Source organism: Egretta garzetta, unplaced genomic scaffold (assembly GCF_000687185.1).
Source record: "Egretta garzetta isolate BGI_Z169 unplaced genomic scaffold, ASM68718v1 scaffold29, whole genome shotgun sequence".
NCBI lineage: Eukaryota > Metazoa > Chordata > Aves > Pelecaniformes > Ardeidae > Egretta > Egretta garzetta.
The window spans coordinates 1,669,990-1,683,743 of NW_009260796.1; the positions used below are offsets into that span (position 1 = coordinate 1,669,990).

Below are 13,754 nucleotides of genomic sequence, written 5' to 3' on the forward strand. Positions count from 1 at the left end.
CAGTAAAGACTGATTTTAAAGCACCTGTCCTAAAACCTGCCAGAAGCAGGTATCTCACAAAAGAGGATTTAACTGAGGCATGGCCCCATGGTCAAATGCCACTAAGTGACTGCAGCTTAACACATATTTCCCATTAAATGAGCCACCGTAACAGGGCGTGGGTGTGCTCCTACCATGCCCTCATTCAGATACTTTAAAAAGCTTCTTAAACATCAGTGAAGGTTCCTGAACATATTTTATCAAGCGTCCATAGCCTTAGAGCGAAAAATACATAGTAAGGAAATCTTGGGGATATACAACAGCAGTTGCTTAACTCAAAGCTCCCCAGCAGGAGCTTTAGCATGGGTCTCGCTCTGTGTCAGGTATAAAGATTCATTCATTGTACCATTTATGAACTGTTCTCAAAACACCCTCTCACCTCTCTGCTAACAGCTAGCCCCCATCTGTGTTCAGAACATGTTCCCTTGGGTAACACTGCAGTTGGGATTAGACATCTCCAGGTTTCTATTTCAAAAAAAAAAAAAAAAAAGAAAAGAAAAAGAGAAAGACACTGCTCAGAAATTAAGAACGGAAAAAGAGGTGATCAAAATGAATAGCCATGTCCCAGTGGGAGCCAGGATTTACCAAAGTCTCTGCTAGAATGGGATAAATACCCCCTTCAGAAGGGAAAAGCTGCAGCTACACTAACAGAATCGCATAGCAGCAATTGTCCTATTTCTGTGGAAACAACTTTTAAAACCTGTAAGCAAGTGCGCATTATAACCAGAACAAAGACACATCTGTCAGTAGGGATGTGACTGAAATGCCCAGGAATGGACTGCAGCTACAAAGTCACTATCATGATACTAAATGAAATAACTTTACAAGTTCTGCACAATGACACATACAGTAGCAAGACTCCAACGCTCCCTTGATAGAATAATATCTAAAAAAAAAAAAAAAAAAGAAAAAAGAAAGACAGATTTATACTCCCTAGTCAGCAGAAGAAGGTAGCTACAACTTTGCCTTCTGCTAGGAATTGGTTTGAGCCTGCTCCTTTCCAAGCACGTGTTGCCCGTACACTTGGGGGTGCCGTGTCTGCTTGGAGTGCTGACTGACGCATCCAAGGGACAGCGTTACAAGGCAGTATCACAGATACCAGCCGACGGTCATTTTTTCCTTGTAAGAGAGAAAGCAGGGAAAAATAAAAGTGCTACTATGCATTATTGGAAATTTAGAAGTCATGGGAAATAAGAGTCCTTGAATCAGCCCAAAAGATACACTAATTGCATTGAAGTAGGTGCCACAATTACCAAAGCTCATTAAGATGTGAATATACACCAGCCATTCACAATCAAAAACCAGAGGGGGGTGGGGGAGAAGGATAAAGAAAAGATGCCATCCATTTGCTGATATTTAACAATCCCGGGAGATTTTTTTTGTTCGTTTTTCGGGGGTGGGGGGTGGTGTATTTTTTGTTTTGTTGATTTTTCTGCAACACAATTGCAAACCAGGAAGGTGTGACATGCAAGACAGCCAAGCTTCTTCCATTAAGTGTTCGACAATACAAGGGTTGCCCATAGCCTTCTGGAAGGACTGCCGGCTCCCCGTCAGCTCCGGAGGAACAGAGCTCAGTTCCCTCACGGGGGGCCCTCCAGGGGGTCCGCTTGTCCCGTAGACTTTGGAGCCCAGTTTGGGGAGATTGTAGAGGGGTGGGACTCCTGGAGGCCCATACGAATGATGGCTGTGGTGGCTTCTCTCGCTGTGCGTGGCAGAGACATGACTCCGGTGGCTGAGCTGGCTGACAGGCCTCTCCCGGCGCACGACGCTGGCGCTGCCCCCGCTGCGGGCAGTGTGGTCAGACTCGCTGCCGCTGCCAGCCGACTTGCGGTCCTTCTCTCTGCCCAGAGCTCTCCTGCTGTTCTCGCTGTTGCTTCGGTTCGAGCCGCTGCTTTTGCTTCCTGAAGCCCATGAGTGAAAAGGACACACAGAAAAGCAGAATTAGCTCAGGTCCGTGGCTGCTACCGAAACCCACAGATCCAGGAATGACCGTTGTAATGGCAACAATGATGACAAAACCAGGCCTGAACGTGCTGCTGGTGGCTTATGGGATTTAGCAGTGACAATCGGTAGAACAAAGCTGACAAGGTTGTGCCATGCACAGGTACACGCAGACACCTTAGAGCTCGCACAGTGAAAGCAGCAGCTAGCCTGGAACTACTGGCTGAAAGCCATCTGCTCCCGCTGCCGCCCCACTGACTGGAGAGAGGAGCAAAAAAGGAAGGAAGAAGCGGTGTTTGGGTTTTGACTCAAGTTCAGTCTAATTGTAACTGCGCCTGTCTTTGCTATCTTCTATCAGCAAAGCTTTTCAAAAAGAAACTTATTTGCCTTCTCTGTCATCCTTGGTCACACTGGCCATACTCGCACCCAGGGCCAAATCACCTGAGGTTAACAGATGTCCTTTTGCTGGCTTCAGTGGGTAATTCCTTTAAAATTCATCACTACAGTGTTCTGTTGTTGGAGAATGCTTCAAAAAACAGTTATTTGTTGAACTGCTCTATGATGAATCAGTAACATGCAGGATGTTCCCAGCAGAGACCACCAAATCAGCTTGGAAAAACAAAGGGCTGCTGCTGGCGTGTAAGCTGAGTTGCTGCTACGCACAAGCTTCACTTAACTTCAGAACTGATTTTACATGAAAGTTGAAGGCCATGCTCTGTTTCCATGAGAGACAGGCTAGGATGATGTCAGGAGACACTTCCAAGCTAATTATTCCTTAAAAAAACCCAACACACCAACCCACAGAATATCTCACTAAGTTCATACCATCTTAGTGCAACATCATCTTCCCAAAAAGGATCCCCAGTCAGCAGAATAGGGGACTGGCTTTTGAGTCTGAATGAGCCACTGAGTCACTAGGGGTCACTGAAATGGGATAACCAGAATGATTCTGAGCTGCTCCTTTCTTGAACTACAGATGATCACGACCTGCTCCAGCTGATGTTTAGAGCAGGAAAACAAGAAGAGATGGGGAAACTAGACTGACTTGGTGTGTATAGTCGAAAGGCTAGGTTCCCCTGAGGAGTACAAGAAAAGCTGGGGATAGATGAAAAACGCAGAATAGAAAATCACTGGACTTGAGGTTAATATTCTGAGCCTGGGACTCTGAAATGGTATCTGCTAATTGTAATCCCTTATCAGCTTTTTGCTCTGGGAAAAAACACTGTCCTGCTTTGTGCCTCAGTTTTCTTCCATCTGGGTAAATGGAGATACTCACATGGGTTCAGCTGCCTCCACCAAATACTACACAGATTCATTAAGGTGAGCCTTCTGAAGAGGTAAGGTGCTCCCTGAGCTGTCATTTCAAATGTTTCATAACAATCTTGCAAAGACAAATAAGGGAGGAAAAACTATTTGGTAGCAGGTTGACTGTTACAGCCATTGCTCCAAAGAACAACTTAGAGATCATCTCCAAGAAGCATTTTTGTAAGCTCTCCAGTGCAGCACATTGTTCACAGTGGAAGGAAATCGACACTTTATTTTAACCCTTCCACCAATATCCCTCTGCCTTCATCTCATGATGCATTCTGTTGCCACCCATCCAAACCCTGCAAACCTTATCCAAAGTCACTACTTGATGCAAGCTCCCCATACGCAAGATTTCGATGCCAGTTCCATAGCTTGTAGCTGAGTAAAGATCATGCAGGGGAGAAAGCAAGTCGCACTGAAAGCGTGTATTACTGCTCGAGAGGTCTTCCACGGTCAGTAGGACCGAGACTGCCCTGTGGCAATCCATCACATTGCTACTCCAGACTCTGGTATATCTGGAACAGCAGCTCTAGCTGATCTGCCAAGACTCCAAGAGGTCAAGCGGTTAATGCAGACTTCTTATCTCAGAAGAACCTGGCTTTCTGCAGCTGCACTCCAAGCTGATTACATGTCAGAAAGAAAATACAGAAACCATCCACCATTACAGCAGTCTATCTAAGAATACTCAGCAGCATAGTTGTTCTCCTCTGGTCACGCTGAGGTTCACTCTCTGCCTGGCATGCCTTTAAATCCTGTCACAGAACAAACAATCAGAAGGTCCTTGTAAGCCTTGTGTTCAAATGCAATCTAACAGGAGTGTCACCTTCTTGACAGGACTGGCCCGTCTTGGAGACATGCAGCCCAACCGAAAGCTCAGGCTTGAAATGCCACAGCAGTATTTGTTTCCATCTAAGGCCAAATTTAAACCTAAGTGTCATAAAATGGATTTAAAGAATCTGCATTTCAAGTGCCTAGAAAAGCTGCAGTCAGCATTGCCACAACATGTTATCAGCCTTTACTGTCTGTTACTGCTGGACACCAAACTTCCACCCCCTAAAGCCACAGAGACTCCAGCTGCCTCAATACTTCATTTCATGGGAAGAAAAGTTTCCACATGAATCCTTCTGGACAGGGGCAGGAGGGCCTCCAGAGACAGTGTGTAGAGGCTCTGAAGACCCTTTGAAGTCTGAAGTCCCAACAACTGACAACCTGTGAGCTTGAACAAATCCATCCTTCCTACTTCTTTCATCTCTTCAGACTGTAACCTGATCATCTCTCACTATCCATCTGTACAGTGAGCATCTACCAGAACAGGAACGTGACTTTGATCTAAACACTATCATAGCAGAGATGCCGTTTCACAGAGGAGCTGGTCCTCACACCGGTGCCACTCCCTCCAGCAAACCTGCCCAAGCCTTTAAAAATAACCTAAGCCCTCGGTACCACAAGCAGGAACAGATGATGTGGCTCGGATGAAATAAGCAGCAACCTAAGTTGGAACAGAGCCTTGAGCAGAACTGTAATGTCATATAAAACTTTGTTAGATCTTCTCCTCCCTATCTGTTGCTTGCCAGAACACGTCTCAGTCTGTCTCTTGACCCAAATCTTAGGCTTCTGTCTGTAAGCCTCAGCAAATACACTGCATCCATCTCAAAAACATGTGACATTCACTGGGCTCTGGAGCAGCGCTCTTCTTCACCAGATGAATTCAGTTATGATCTAACATGGCACATAGTAGAGAGACTTCCCAGGTAACCCAATTCTAACACTCTATAGAGAGAGCGATCAATGCAACCTTGTGTCCCAGCACCCTTAATACCTGCCTGAGACATCTGGACAGTGCCCAAGTGTCTTTCAGTAAATAAGCAGTTGAAGGGCACCGGTAGATAAATCCAATCCGGATGGATGACATCCGACTAATAAATTAGGAGCTGGGATTATTTATGTATTTATTTATTTAATGACGAGCAGTGAAGAGACTGGTGATAGCATTTCCCATCTGAGCTGACAGTGGGGTGTCTGATGCCATTCACTCTGTAGCTGCTGCAGCACAGTCACTCACACAGGGGCCAGACAGGTTGATATGCTAATGCCACACTACTGGACTACTGTGCATCGAGACAGGTTGAGCGTCCAAGACAATTAAAAAGAAAAAATTAAAAAAAAAAAAGAAAAAGAAAAAATACAGCTAAACATTTGGGTCACAAGAGTCTAAATGATCATGCTGTGAATTCATTGTTATTATGGAGTCATTTGAAGCTTACCAATCCCCTAGAGTCAGCCATTCCTCTATGAATCCTTCAGTCTAATGCTTGCTCAGAACAAAACAAGGGAATAACAGTTACAAAACAAGAAACAACACAAAAGTGTAGTTTCCAAAAGAACAAGGAAAGAGTTGAAATCCTTCAAAATTAAAACACCGTGGTGCCTTTCATAAGGCTCTCTTTAGCCAGTAACGCAGGTTGCACGGATAAAATACCATACCTTCCCTATTCCGGCAGCAGAGATCTAATATTCTACTGCCCGCAGAACCAGCTGCCAAAAAAAATAATCACATTCTTTCCAGCACAATAAGCTTGCAGTTCTAAAACCTCTGTATACCACTGTGAGCTTCCTCATAGACACTTATTTTGAGATAAGGTGGGAAGCACAGTGCTAAAATCTTGTGAGCAGGTTCCTGTTATGAAATTCTTCTGCACAATTTTGCAAAATCTAACTGGCTGCAGTAAACAGGAAGAAGTTACATCCAAGTTACTGGATGTTCACCACAAAACCACAGAGAATCCTCAACCTTTCTTTACTGGCATTTCCAAAAGCAAAACTCACCCTGGAAGTGATTAAAAAAAAAAAACAAAAAAAAAAAAAACAAAAAGGCAGAAGGCCCTTATCTGTGCAGCCAAAAAATGTGTAATTTTTATTTACTAAGGTTTAAAAATGAACCACAAAGTTATGCTGGGGCAGGAAAGGAGGAGGTCAGGTTTTTAATCCATGCAGTATTATCTTTTTTCCCCTGTCATATATTACAAAAGAGACTCTCCTCCCTGTGAGCAGTGTTTCAGCCCTGTAAACCATCTGGCTGGCCACCTCATGCTTGTCTCACACAAGCACAGAGAGTGATTTTCCTTTTGTACTGACCATCGAAGTGAAAGCCAAGAGAACCTTGGTTCTAATCCCTGTTCCATCAGCAATGAAGTGACCTAATTTCTAGCAATATCAAGCGACTGCAGCCCCACTGTTGGCAATGGCTCTGACTTCTAAAAAGGAGGGCGATACTTGATCTATTTTAACAGGGGGGACAATTGAGTCATTAATGTTGGCCTGATCAGCATTATCTAAGCAGTAGTTTATAGTTTACTGTGTGGTGCTGTTGGGTAAGAAGAGTACAGATGCCCATGCCACCATGGATATCACAAATAGCTTAGTTCTAGTTCCCCACCAGCATTTTGCATGGGGTACAGGACTACAGCATAACTATAAGCAGCATGTATTCCATTCCACTGACTCAGTAGTTTCAATACAGAGCTGAAAGGCTAACCCACTCCATCACATACACAAACAGTTTTGATTAAGTGCGGTCACACCAGATCCATGCAGGTAGCATACAAAACCACAAGACAGGAGCACAAACAGTACGAAGGAACTCAAGCAAATGGTCAGGGATAATGACAGCTATAGAAATAAAGACCAGATTAATCATCTTACCTTCACTTTGCTGGCTCCCTGCACTGCCACTACCATAGCTAAAGCCTGGGTCTTGGTATGCTGGTGGAAAACATGGAGGGGGCAGAGGATACTGATATGGGTATCCTTGGCCTAACGGCCAGGGAGCAGCAGGATGTGGAAGTGGAGCAAGGGTATCCTGATCCGAGGCTCCGCTAGAACCATTGTTAAGGTTCAGTGCAGCCATATCTGGAAAAGAGAGAAAAGGTGAAGACTCAGTTCTTACCTAGCAGCTGACTCCTGTATATTAAGAACGGGTGACACAGCACGTAGCGTGGTGAGGGACTAGAGGGACTCAGCCTCACTCAAAGCATAACAGGAGGTAGAGCAGACATAAGTATTTACTACTGAGCACCAAGGTACCTTTGCAGCATTTCCATAAGTCAAGGAGGAATCATCCCCATTTTACAGGTTGGAAACTTGAGTGTGACTGACAAGCTGGAAGTCTGTGGCATCACCAGAAATAAATCCTGCTTTCTTGAGCCTCAGTGCAATGCCCTGTTTGATTAATTCATCCTTCTTTTCCAAGTGGTCTAATTGCTTACTCTAACAGGAGATGTCAAACACTCATCATGCACCTTCAGAATAATGGCCTGTTCTGAAATGCCCACTTGTGAAATCCTACAGGACTCTCTTCCGTGCACCCTGTGAGCACAGAAGAGACAACACACACAGCTTTGCCCTTCACAGATGGGGAACTTACTGCCACAGAGGTCTCCAAAGACATAATAGCACTGTTCTGAGAAGGTGATTTTGTTCACAGTGTGCCTGAGGTAGCCATGTTTTAACATGCTGCTGGCGTATTTTCTAGCCTCCCGTCGGTCTTTGAAGCCTTCCACGTGCGTGTAAAGCCAGTCAACCACATCTGCTCCTAAAATGAGAATAGGAAGAGGAGACACAGGATCATCCAAGCCAAACTGATCTTTTTTGTTTTTGTTTTTTTAATCTTCACATTATCAGATAGCCCACTAGTACTACTGTGCCAGGTACTGAATGCAAATATGAATATGCAACAATCTTGTTGCAAAGAGCTTAAAACGTTGTTTTCACAACTCAGCCTAACTGCTAAATTAGTTACCGTCAAACATCAATAAAGAAAGCAAAGAATTACTTGCATCCAGTTGAACACTACCAAATACGCACACAGAAAATTTTATTGTTACACAATTCAACCCCTTCTGAGTTGCAGTCATGAAAATTATATAGGATATATAGAACAGAAGTGATTGGGAGAGTAATCTTCCTCACACAGAGATGTTACACTGTCAAAAGACCTGTGTTCCAATCCCCTTCTCAGCAAAAAGTAACTACAACCAAGATTGATTAAATGTTAGCACAGTTCAGGTTACAGGACAGTCAGAATCAAAGGTAGACTAGTTGTGGTAATTTTAAATGCAATTAAGATGCTTTGTTGAGGTTGTGTGCCCATCTGAAACTGGAATTACTAGGATCGTTCCGCTCTGCTGACCTTGGGCAGATTGCCAGAGCCACAAGTAGTTACGCGAAAAACCCAAGATACACCAAGTAAGGGTTAAGGACCAGCTGTGTGTGGGCACGAGAAAGGTGCAGTATTTTTGGCTGTCCAGGCTCAACAAGAGCTATTACTTATTTCCTGTCACATTTAGGAGTTGTTGGCAAATGCCAAGTCAAGGAAATAGAAGAGGTCATAGACAGGGAAAAAAAAAGTTCGTATAAAGATAATTTCTTCAGCCTATTTCCAAAAAGCCACTATTTTTTTTTTTTTTTCCTGCCAGCATTCCTTTGATCTGCTTACCTATCACTGCATTGGAGATGGTAATTTTTAACCACATCCTGTCCCGGATTTCAAGGCCTGAGTCTGGTAGCTGCATAACCTTGACAATAGTAGCCATGTCACTCTTCACAGTTAAGGGAGATTCTTCTAATTCTAAAAGAAAGAAAGGTTACATGCTTCTTTGAAATGAATAAGAGTCTGAAAAGAACTTCTCAGTTCCCAAATCTGGATGAAACTTTTCAAGACAGAGAGCTTTACCAACAGATGCAAAAAAAGCCACAAAGGTTCCCAAATGCACCCTCGTCAGTGGCATAAATTACAGCATTTGTACCAATTGTTCAGAGATTGTGCTCGGTGCAACCAGTTTAGTCACTGAGATGCTGAGTCCCTGCATGTCTTGACTTCACCCACCAGCTATAGATCAGCACGGCACTCTTTCAATCCGCGCTGCATTGAGATTTGCAGAAAAGGAAACCCAAGGTCTATGACCACTGCTTTCCATTTCAGTTTGCCATGAACAGCCCCTACCCACCCAACAGTTCAGTGCACTGTATGCAAAACTCCATAGGGACAAGGTTTTTTGGCTTGTTCTTTAACTTCTGATTTAATTGTCATGAATAATATCCATTTGCACGGAGAGAGATGATGACCATTTCTCAACCAATCTCCATTTGCTTTTTTAAGATCTGGAAATCAGCATAATTGGGGAGAATTGGCATTAGAAAAGAAAGTTTCCATCATCAGGGTAAAGGCTAGTGGTTTCCTGCAAAACAAACTTTCCAGGATCCCAGTGACAGCAGCCTTACAAGTTAACAAGTCACTTAACTCAGCACTACTTTGCCCTGCCTCTTTCTTGCAGAACACTTAAAAACCCACTGCTCCCAAATGCCTCAGCAGCCGTCACTGCCCCAGTCATCTTTCACACACTCTCCCGGGCAGAGCTGGCTCACCAGAGGCTTCACACTTTCCTGATCAATTTTTATAATAAAATCAGAACAACAGGGCTGAGATCCACAGAATCATAGAATCATAGAATGTTTTGGGTTGGAAGGGACCCCTAGAGGTCACCCAGCCCAACCCCCCTGCAGGAGCAGGGACACCTCTACCATACATAGAGGCAAAGTGGCATCTAACATTGAAAGCCCAGTGGGGTGAATCTGGGTCCAAGAGCCTATCACCCTTCTTGAGAAAGCTGTGCAGAAGTCAGTCATCCTGTCTATACATAATAAAACTATTCTTTTGATACAGCACCCAGTCCTCCTTCCTGCTCACATCCTCTCAGCCCTAGAAAATTCATGTCGAGCACGTGTCCCCCGTGTTTGTAGTTCAGACTCTCTTCCAGCAAGAATTCAGAAACCCTCCTCCCCTCCCTTCTCCCAGCTCCCCATATCACCCACCTTTCAAAAGCACGAGGGAACCCATTTTGCCCTTTTCCAGCAAACCAAAATTTTGATAAAAGGTACAACAAGCATGAAACAATGAAAATTGAAAATGCTTCTTTCAATACATGCACTGCTAATATGCATGAGAATATCCCAGACCATCTATGCATGCGGTTTCAATACTTATAAAGTTTGAATAAACACTCAAATTTTGCTATTGCTTTAAGTTAGTTTGGTTAGTGGCAAAAAGCAACATGTTTGTTTGGGGAGGAAAAAAAAAAACACAAACCAATATTCAAGTAAAGTATGTGGGGAGCAATAAATTGTATTTTCTCAGAGACCTGCAATCGGCATATGAAGAACACCACCGGCCAAATGATCGTCAGTATTTTCTAAGTCTGCTAGTTGCTGTACAAATATGAAAAAGATGCATCTAAAATGCACCTACTTTGGTCTGAACTCAGTCAACTGTGGGCCTGACTACCTGACCACCCGTACGGGTATGTACAAATCTGAGGAACAGCACAGACAGCGACTCCTTTCTGGGGAACCAGATCTACCGCAAAGCTCTTCCTCAGGGCTTCGGTGATTGGTTTTGAGTGGCATTTTCCTCCCATCAGCAGATCCTGGTAATAAAAGAGGTGTACGCTCCAGGAAAACGAAGTCCTACCACTTGTAATACCATCACTAGCTTGTATCCTTATTTGAGTAAGGAGGTACACATTTGCCCAAACAAAAAGGCCCCAGAAAATTACACAGGACCTCAGGCTGAATACTATTATGCAGAAAAAAATCTGAAGTCGCAATTCAAAATCCTCTGAAGTCCATGCAAGAGAAAAAGAGAACTTTCCAACAACGTCAGCGGACTGCATTGTGAAACAGCAAGACTTTCCAGAAACATGGAAACACTTGAAGTTAATCTCATGGAATGGGACAGCACTACGTGGCAGAAAGGGGTCCTGTAGTGGCAGAACAGGGGCTGGGAAGATCTACCTTTAGCAGAGTAAACGAGGAGCAGGGTTTGCACTGACTGAGGCAGCGAGTCCAACACTCACAAACCACTGAGAGAGAATATTCACCTGCATCAGCCAGAACACTGCTGGAGAACAAGAGACTTTTTAAAGCAATAATTACTATGAAACACCTCAGTCTGCCTTGGCTTGCATAGTCCTGTTTTTGAAGAAATGCATCTGAGAAAATAAAAGAGCTAACACAGAATAATTCCTACTGTGTGGCAGTGATTTGTATGGTTCCAAAATCTCAGCTAGTTTAGTCACTAGCACCAGTGTGATGGTGGCTGTGCAAATGCTTCAGATATCAGAACTTCACCTTTGAGCCAGAGGCTAGAGAGCAAAGGAATGCGAGTCAGAAGGAAAGCAGTCATTCAGTCCATTTACATTATCCTGGCCTTGCTATACAAACAGAGTAAACCAGCAGATTCGCAATACTTAAAACAAGGAACCATGAAACAGACTTGTCTAAGATGACTCTGTTAATTCACTGCTTTCACTTTCACGGCCAGATACCTTCAAATACCAGTGACTCTAGCCTCAGAGGAACTGAAACAGAGACTCTTGCACGGGAACATGACAAATTAGAAAGCCCCATTTTGCATGAAGCTCTTTGTTCTTTGAGACATCAGTGTGCAGTCTCTCCTCGCCCCTCTCTCTCCTCCTCCATCCCTCCCCAACTTTCTCTTTCCTGCCAAAGAGGTTCACATGCCTGCTGCGTTCGGGGCGGGGGGTAACAGGACTGACCTGAAGGAAGGAGCGTTAAGCAGAAGGTCACCATAAAGGTCAGGGGTACTCCACGTTTTCTTGCATTCAGGAAAGGAAACATTTCAAATCATTGGCATAGAAATGAGAAGCTGTCTCCAGAAATGTGGTTCTGCTCCCAAATAACCTTTATTTTAAAAGTATGATTGAGAGGGTGTCTGTGTTCCACACTTCCCAATCACATCACTATATATCAAGGCACACAATACATGAATGGTTCAAGAGGAATGCAGAGTAACAGACTCTTGTTGTTTGACAGCGATCAGCAGATACATTTGATTCCAGCAACCTTTAGCACCTGTAATGCTGAAAACACATCTCGAGATAAAGCAGCCATCAGGTAAGTGGTTCACTTGTTTTTCCCCTCCAGTGGTGCTGCCTACTATCTAAAGAGGCACCAAGCTACTATACCTCCAAAAAGGACAAACTAGGACTTCAGTGGACAGTGTGCTCAGAGACACATGCTCCTCGAGTATTTGTCTTGCCTTACTGCCGTGTATTTCAAACCAAATGCTAGCTTTTATCCTACGCTTAGATCAGAAAGCAAAGGAAGAGTGAAAGAATGGAAGAGTTTATATTCTTTAAACAAAAATTTCCAAGATAAGGAATCGTGATAACTTGTTGGTTACACAGATATGACTAGTTTAGAGACTGCCACAGACAGATTAACAGGAAAAAAGGCTGAACTCTAACCACAATTCCACATGGGACACTACGTTTGATTTTTCCTTATTCAATAAATTCTAAAAGTATAAGAAAGTATAAAAGAAGGCTATGAAAATATCAGTGGAAGATTTCCTAATTGATACAGTAACATTATTATCCAGTGACATCTATCTGAAGTAAATTATTTAAATTTGTTTTAAAAGTCAAATGCAAGGAGGAAGCTCTCACATTCATCTGAGGGGATAAAGTTGGAGGCCAGCCTTGTGACTTTAAAAGGGACCAGAAGCCACCTCTTCCTGAATGTGAACCCTGGCAAAACACCACTGCATTAACTTCTGACCTTTGGAAAAAGGGTTTTATGCTCCCCGTAAGAATTACAAATTTAAAAAAAGCATTCAAGAGTTTTGCGGTGGCTGTCGTTTTCATCGTGCTTGTGGCTGGGGTCGGTTTTGCGCACAGCTCTGCACTGCTGGCCCCGAGCAGAAGACGCCTGCCCTGTGCTGGCCGCAGTGTGACTTACTTTCCGAATCGGGAATTGAGCTTGTTAGTGAGGAGCTGGTAGATGTGGTGATGCTCATGGAGGGGCTCATACCGTAACGGGGGTACGCTCCCGTCATGGCTGTGGTATGAGAGATCCACGCTGCAGGGTCAATTGGCCTCACTGGTTCAGCTGCAAAACAACCAGGAAAGGGAGAAAAAGATAGATAGAATCAGATTTGCAGCAAACACTAAGAAGGCATTTTTTGGGGTGCACAAGTCCTTGCCATTCTGATAGTACACCTGAGAGAGCCCCAGCGCAAGGGAACAAAAAGCATCTTGCCAGCAGTAGCTGGTTTCCTCTAGCAATTGCAACACCAGCCTAACAGGATAAAACCATGACAGTCCTGTTCCTGTAACTGCAGTAGAAGTGAAATATTTCCCCTTGTGGGAAAGAAGCTACCAGTCCAGTAATAAGATTTCACTATTATTCTATAAAGTGCGACAGAGATTTTCATTTTGCTATGACACGAAATACTACCAAATGCTTTGCCCCAGCTGGCAGGAAGATCTCTCCCTACTTCTAAGGGTCTTGGATCCAAAATGACCACTCAGATAGAAGGTGGATCTTCTGCTGAAGGTGAATCAGAACAGTAACTCTAGAGCTCTGTATTTGCAGAGCTGAGGCATCAT

The 13,754-nt window shown here is 43.9% G+C and overlaps 1 protein-coding gene across 1 annotated transcript in view; it reads right to left on the reverse strand.

Moving 5' to 3' along the window:
- Nucleotides 1-180: 180 nt before the first annotated feature.
- Nucleotides 181-13,754, reverse strand: part of DVL1 (dishevelled segment polarity protein 1) — a 96,701-nt gene continuing 83,127 nt past the window's right edge. The window contains exons 11-16 of the mRNA XM_035902149.1: nucleotides 13,105-13,254; nucleotides 8,783-8,914; nucleotides 7,712-7,879; nucleotides 6,991-7,197; nucleotides 1,491-1,940; nucleotides 181-254 (exon numbers count right to left, since the gene is read on the reverse strand). Of these exons, the coding sequence (XP_035758042.1) occupies nucleotides 181-254; nucleotides 1,491-1,940; nucleotides 6,991-7,197; nucleotides 7,712-7,879; nucleotides 8,783-8,914; nucleotides 13,105-13,254 (1,181 nt within the window). The remainder of the gene's footprint in view (nucleotides 255-1,490; nucleotides 1,941-6,990; nucleotides 7,198-7,711; nucleotides 7,880-8,782; nucleotides 8,915-13,104; nucleotides 13,255-13,754) is intronic.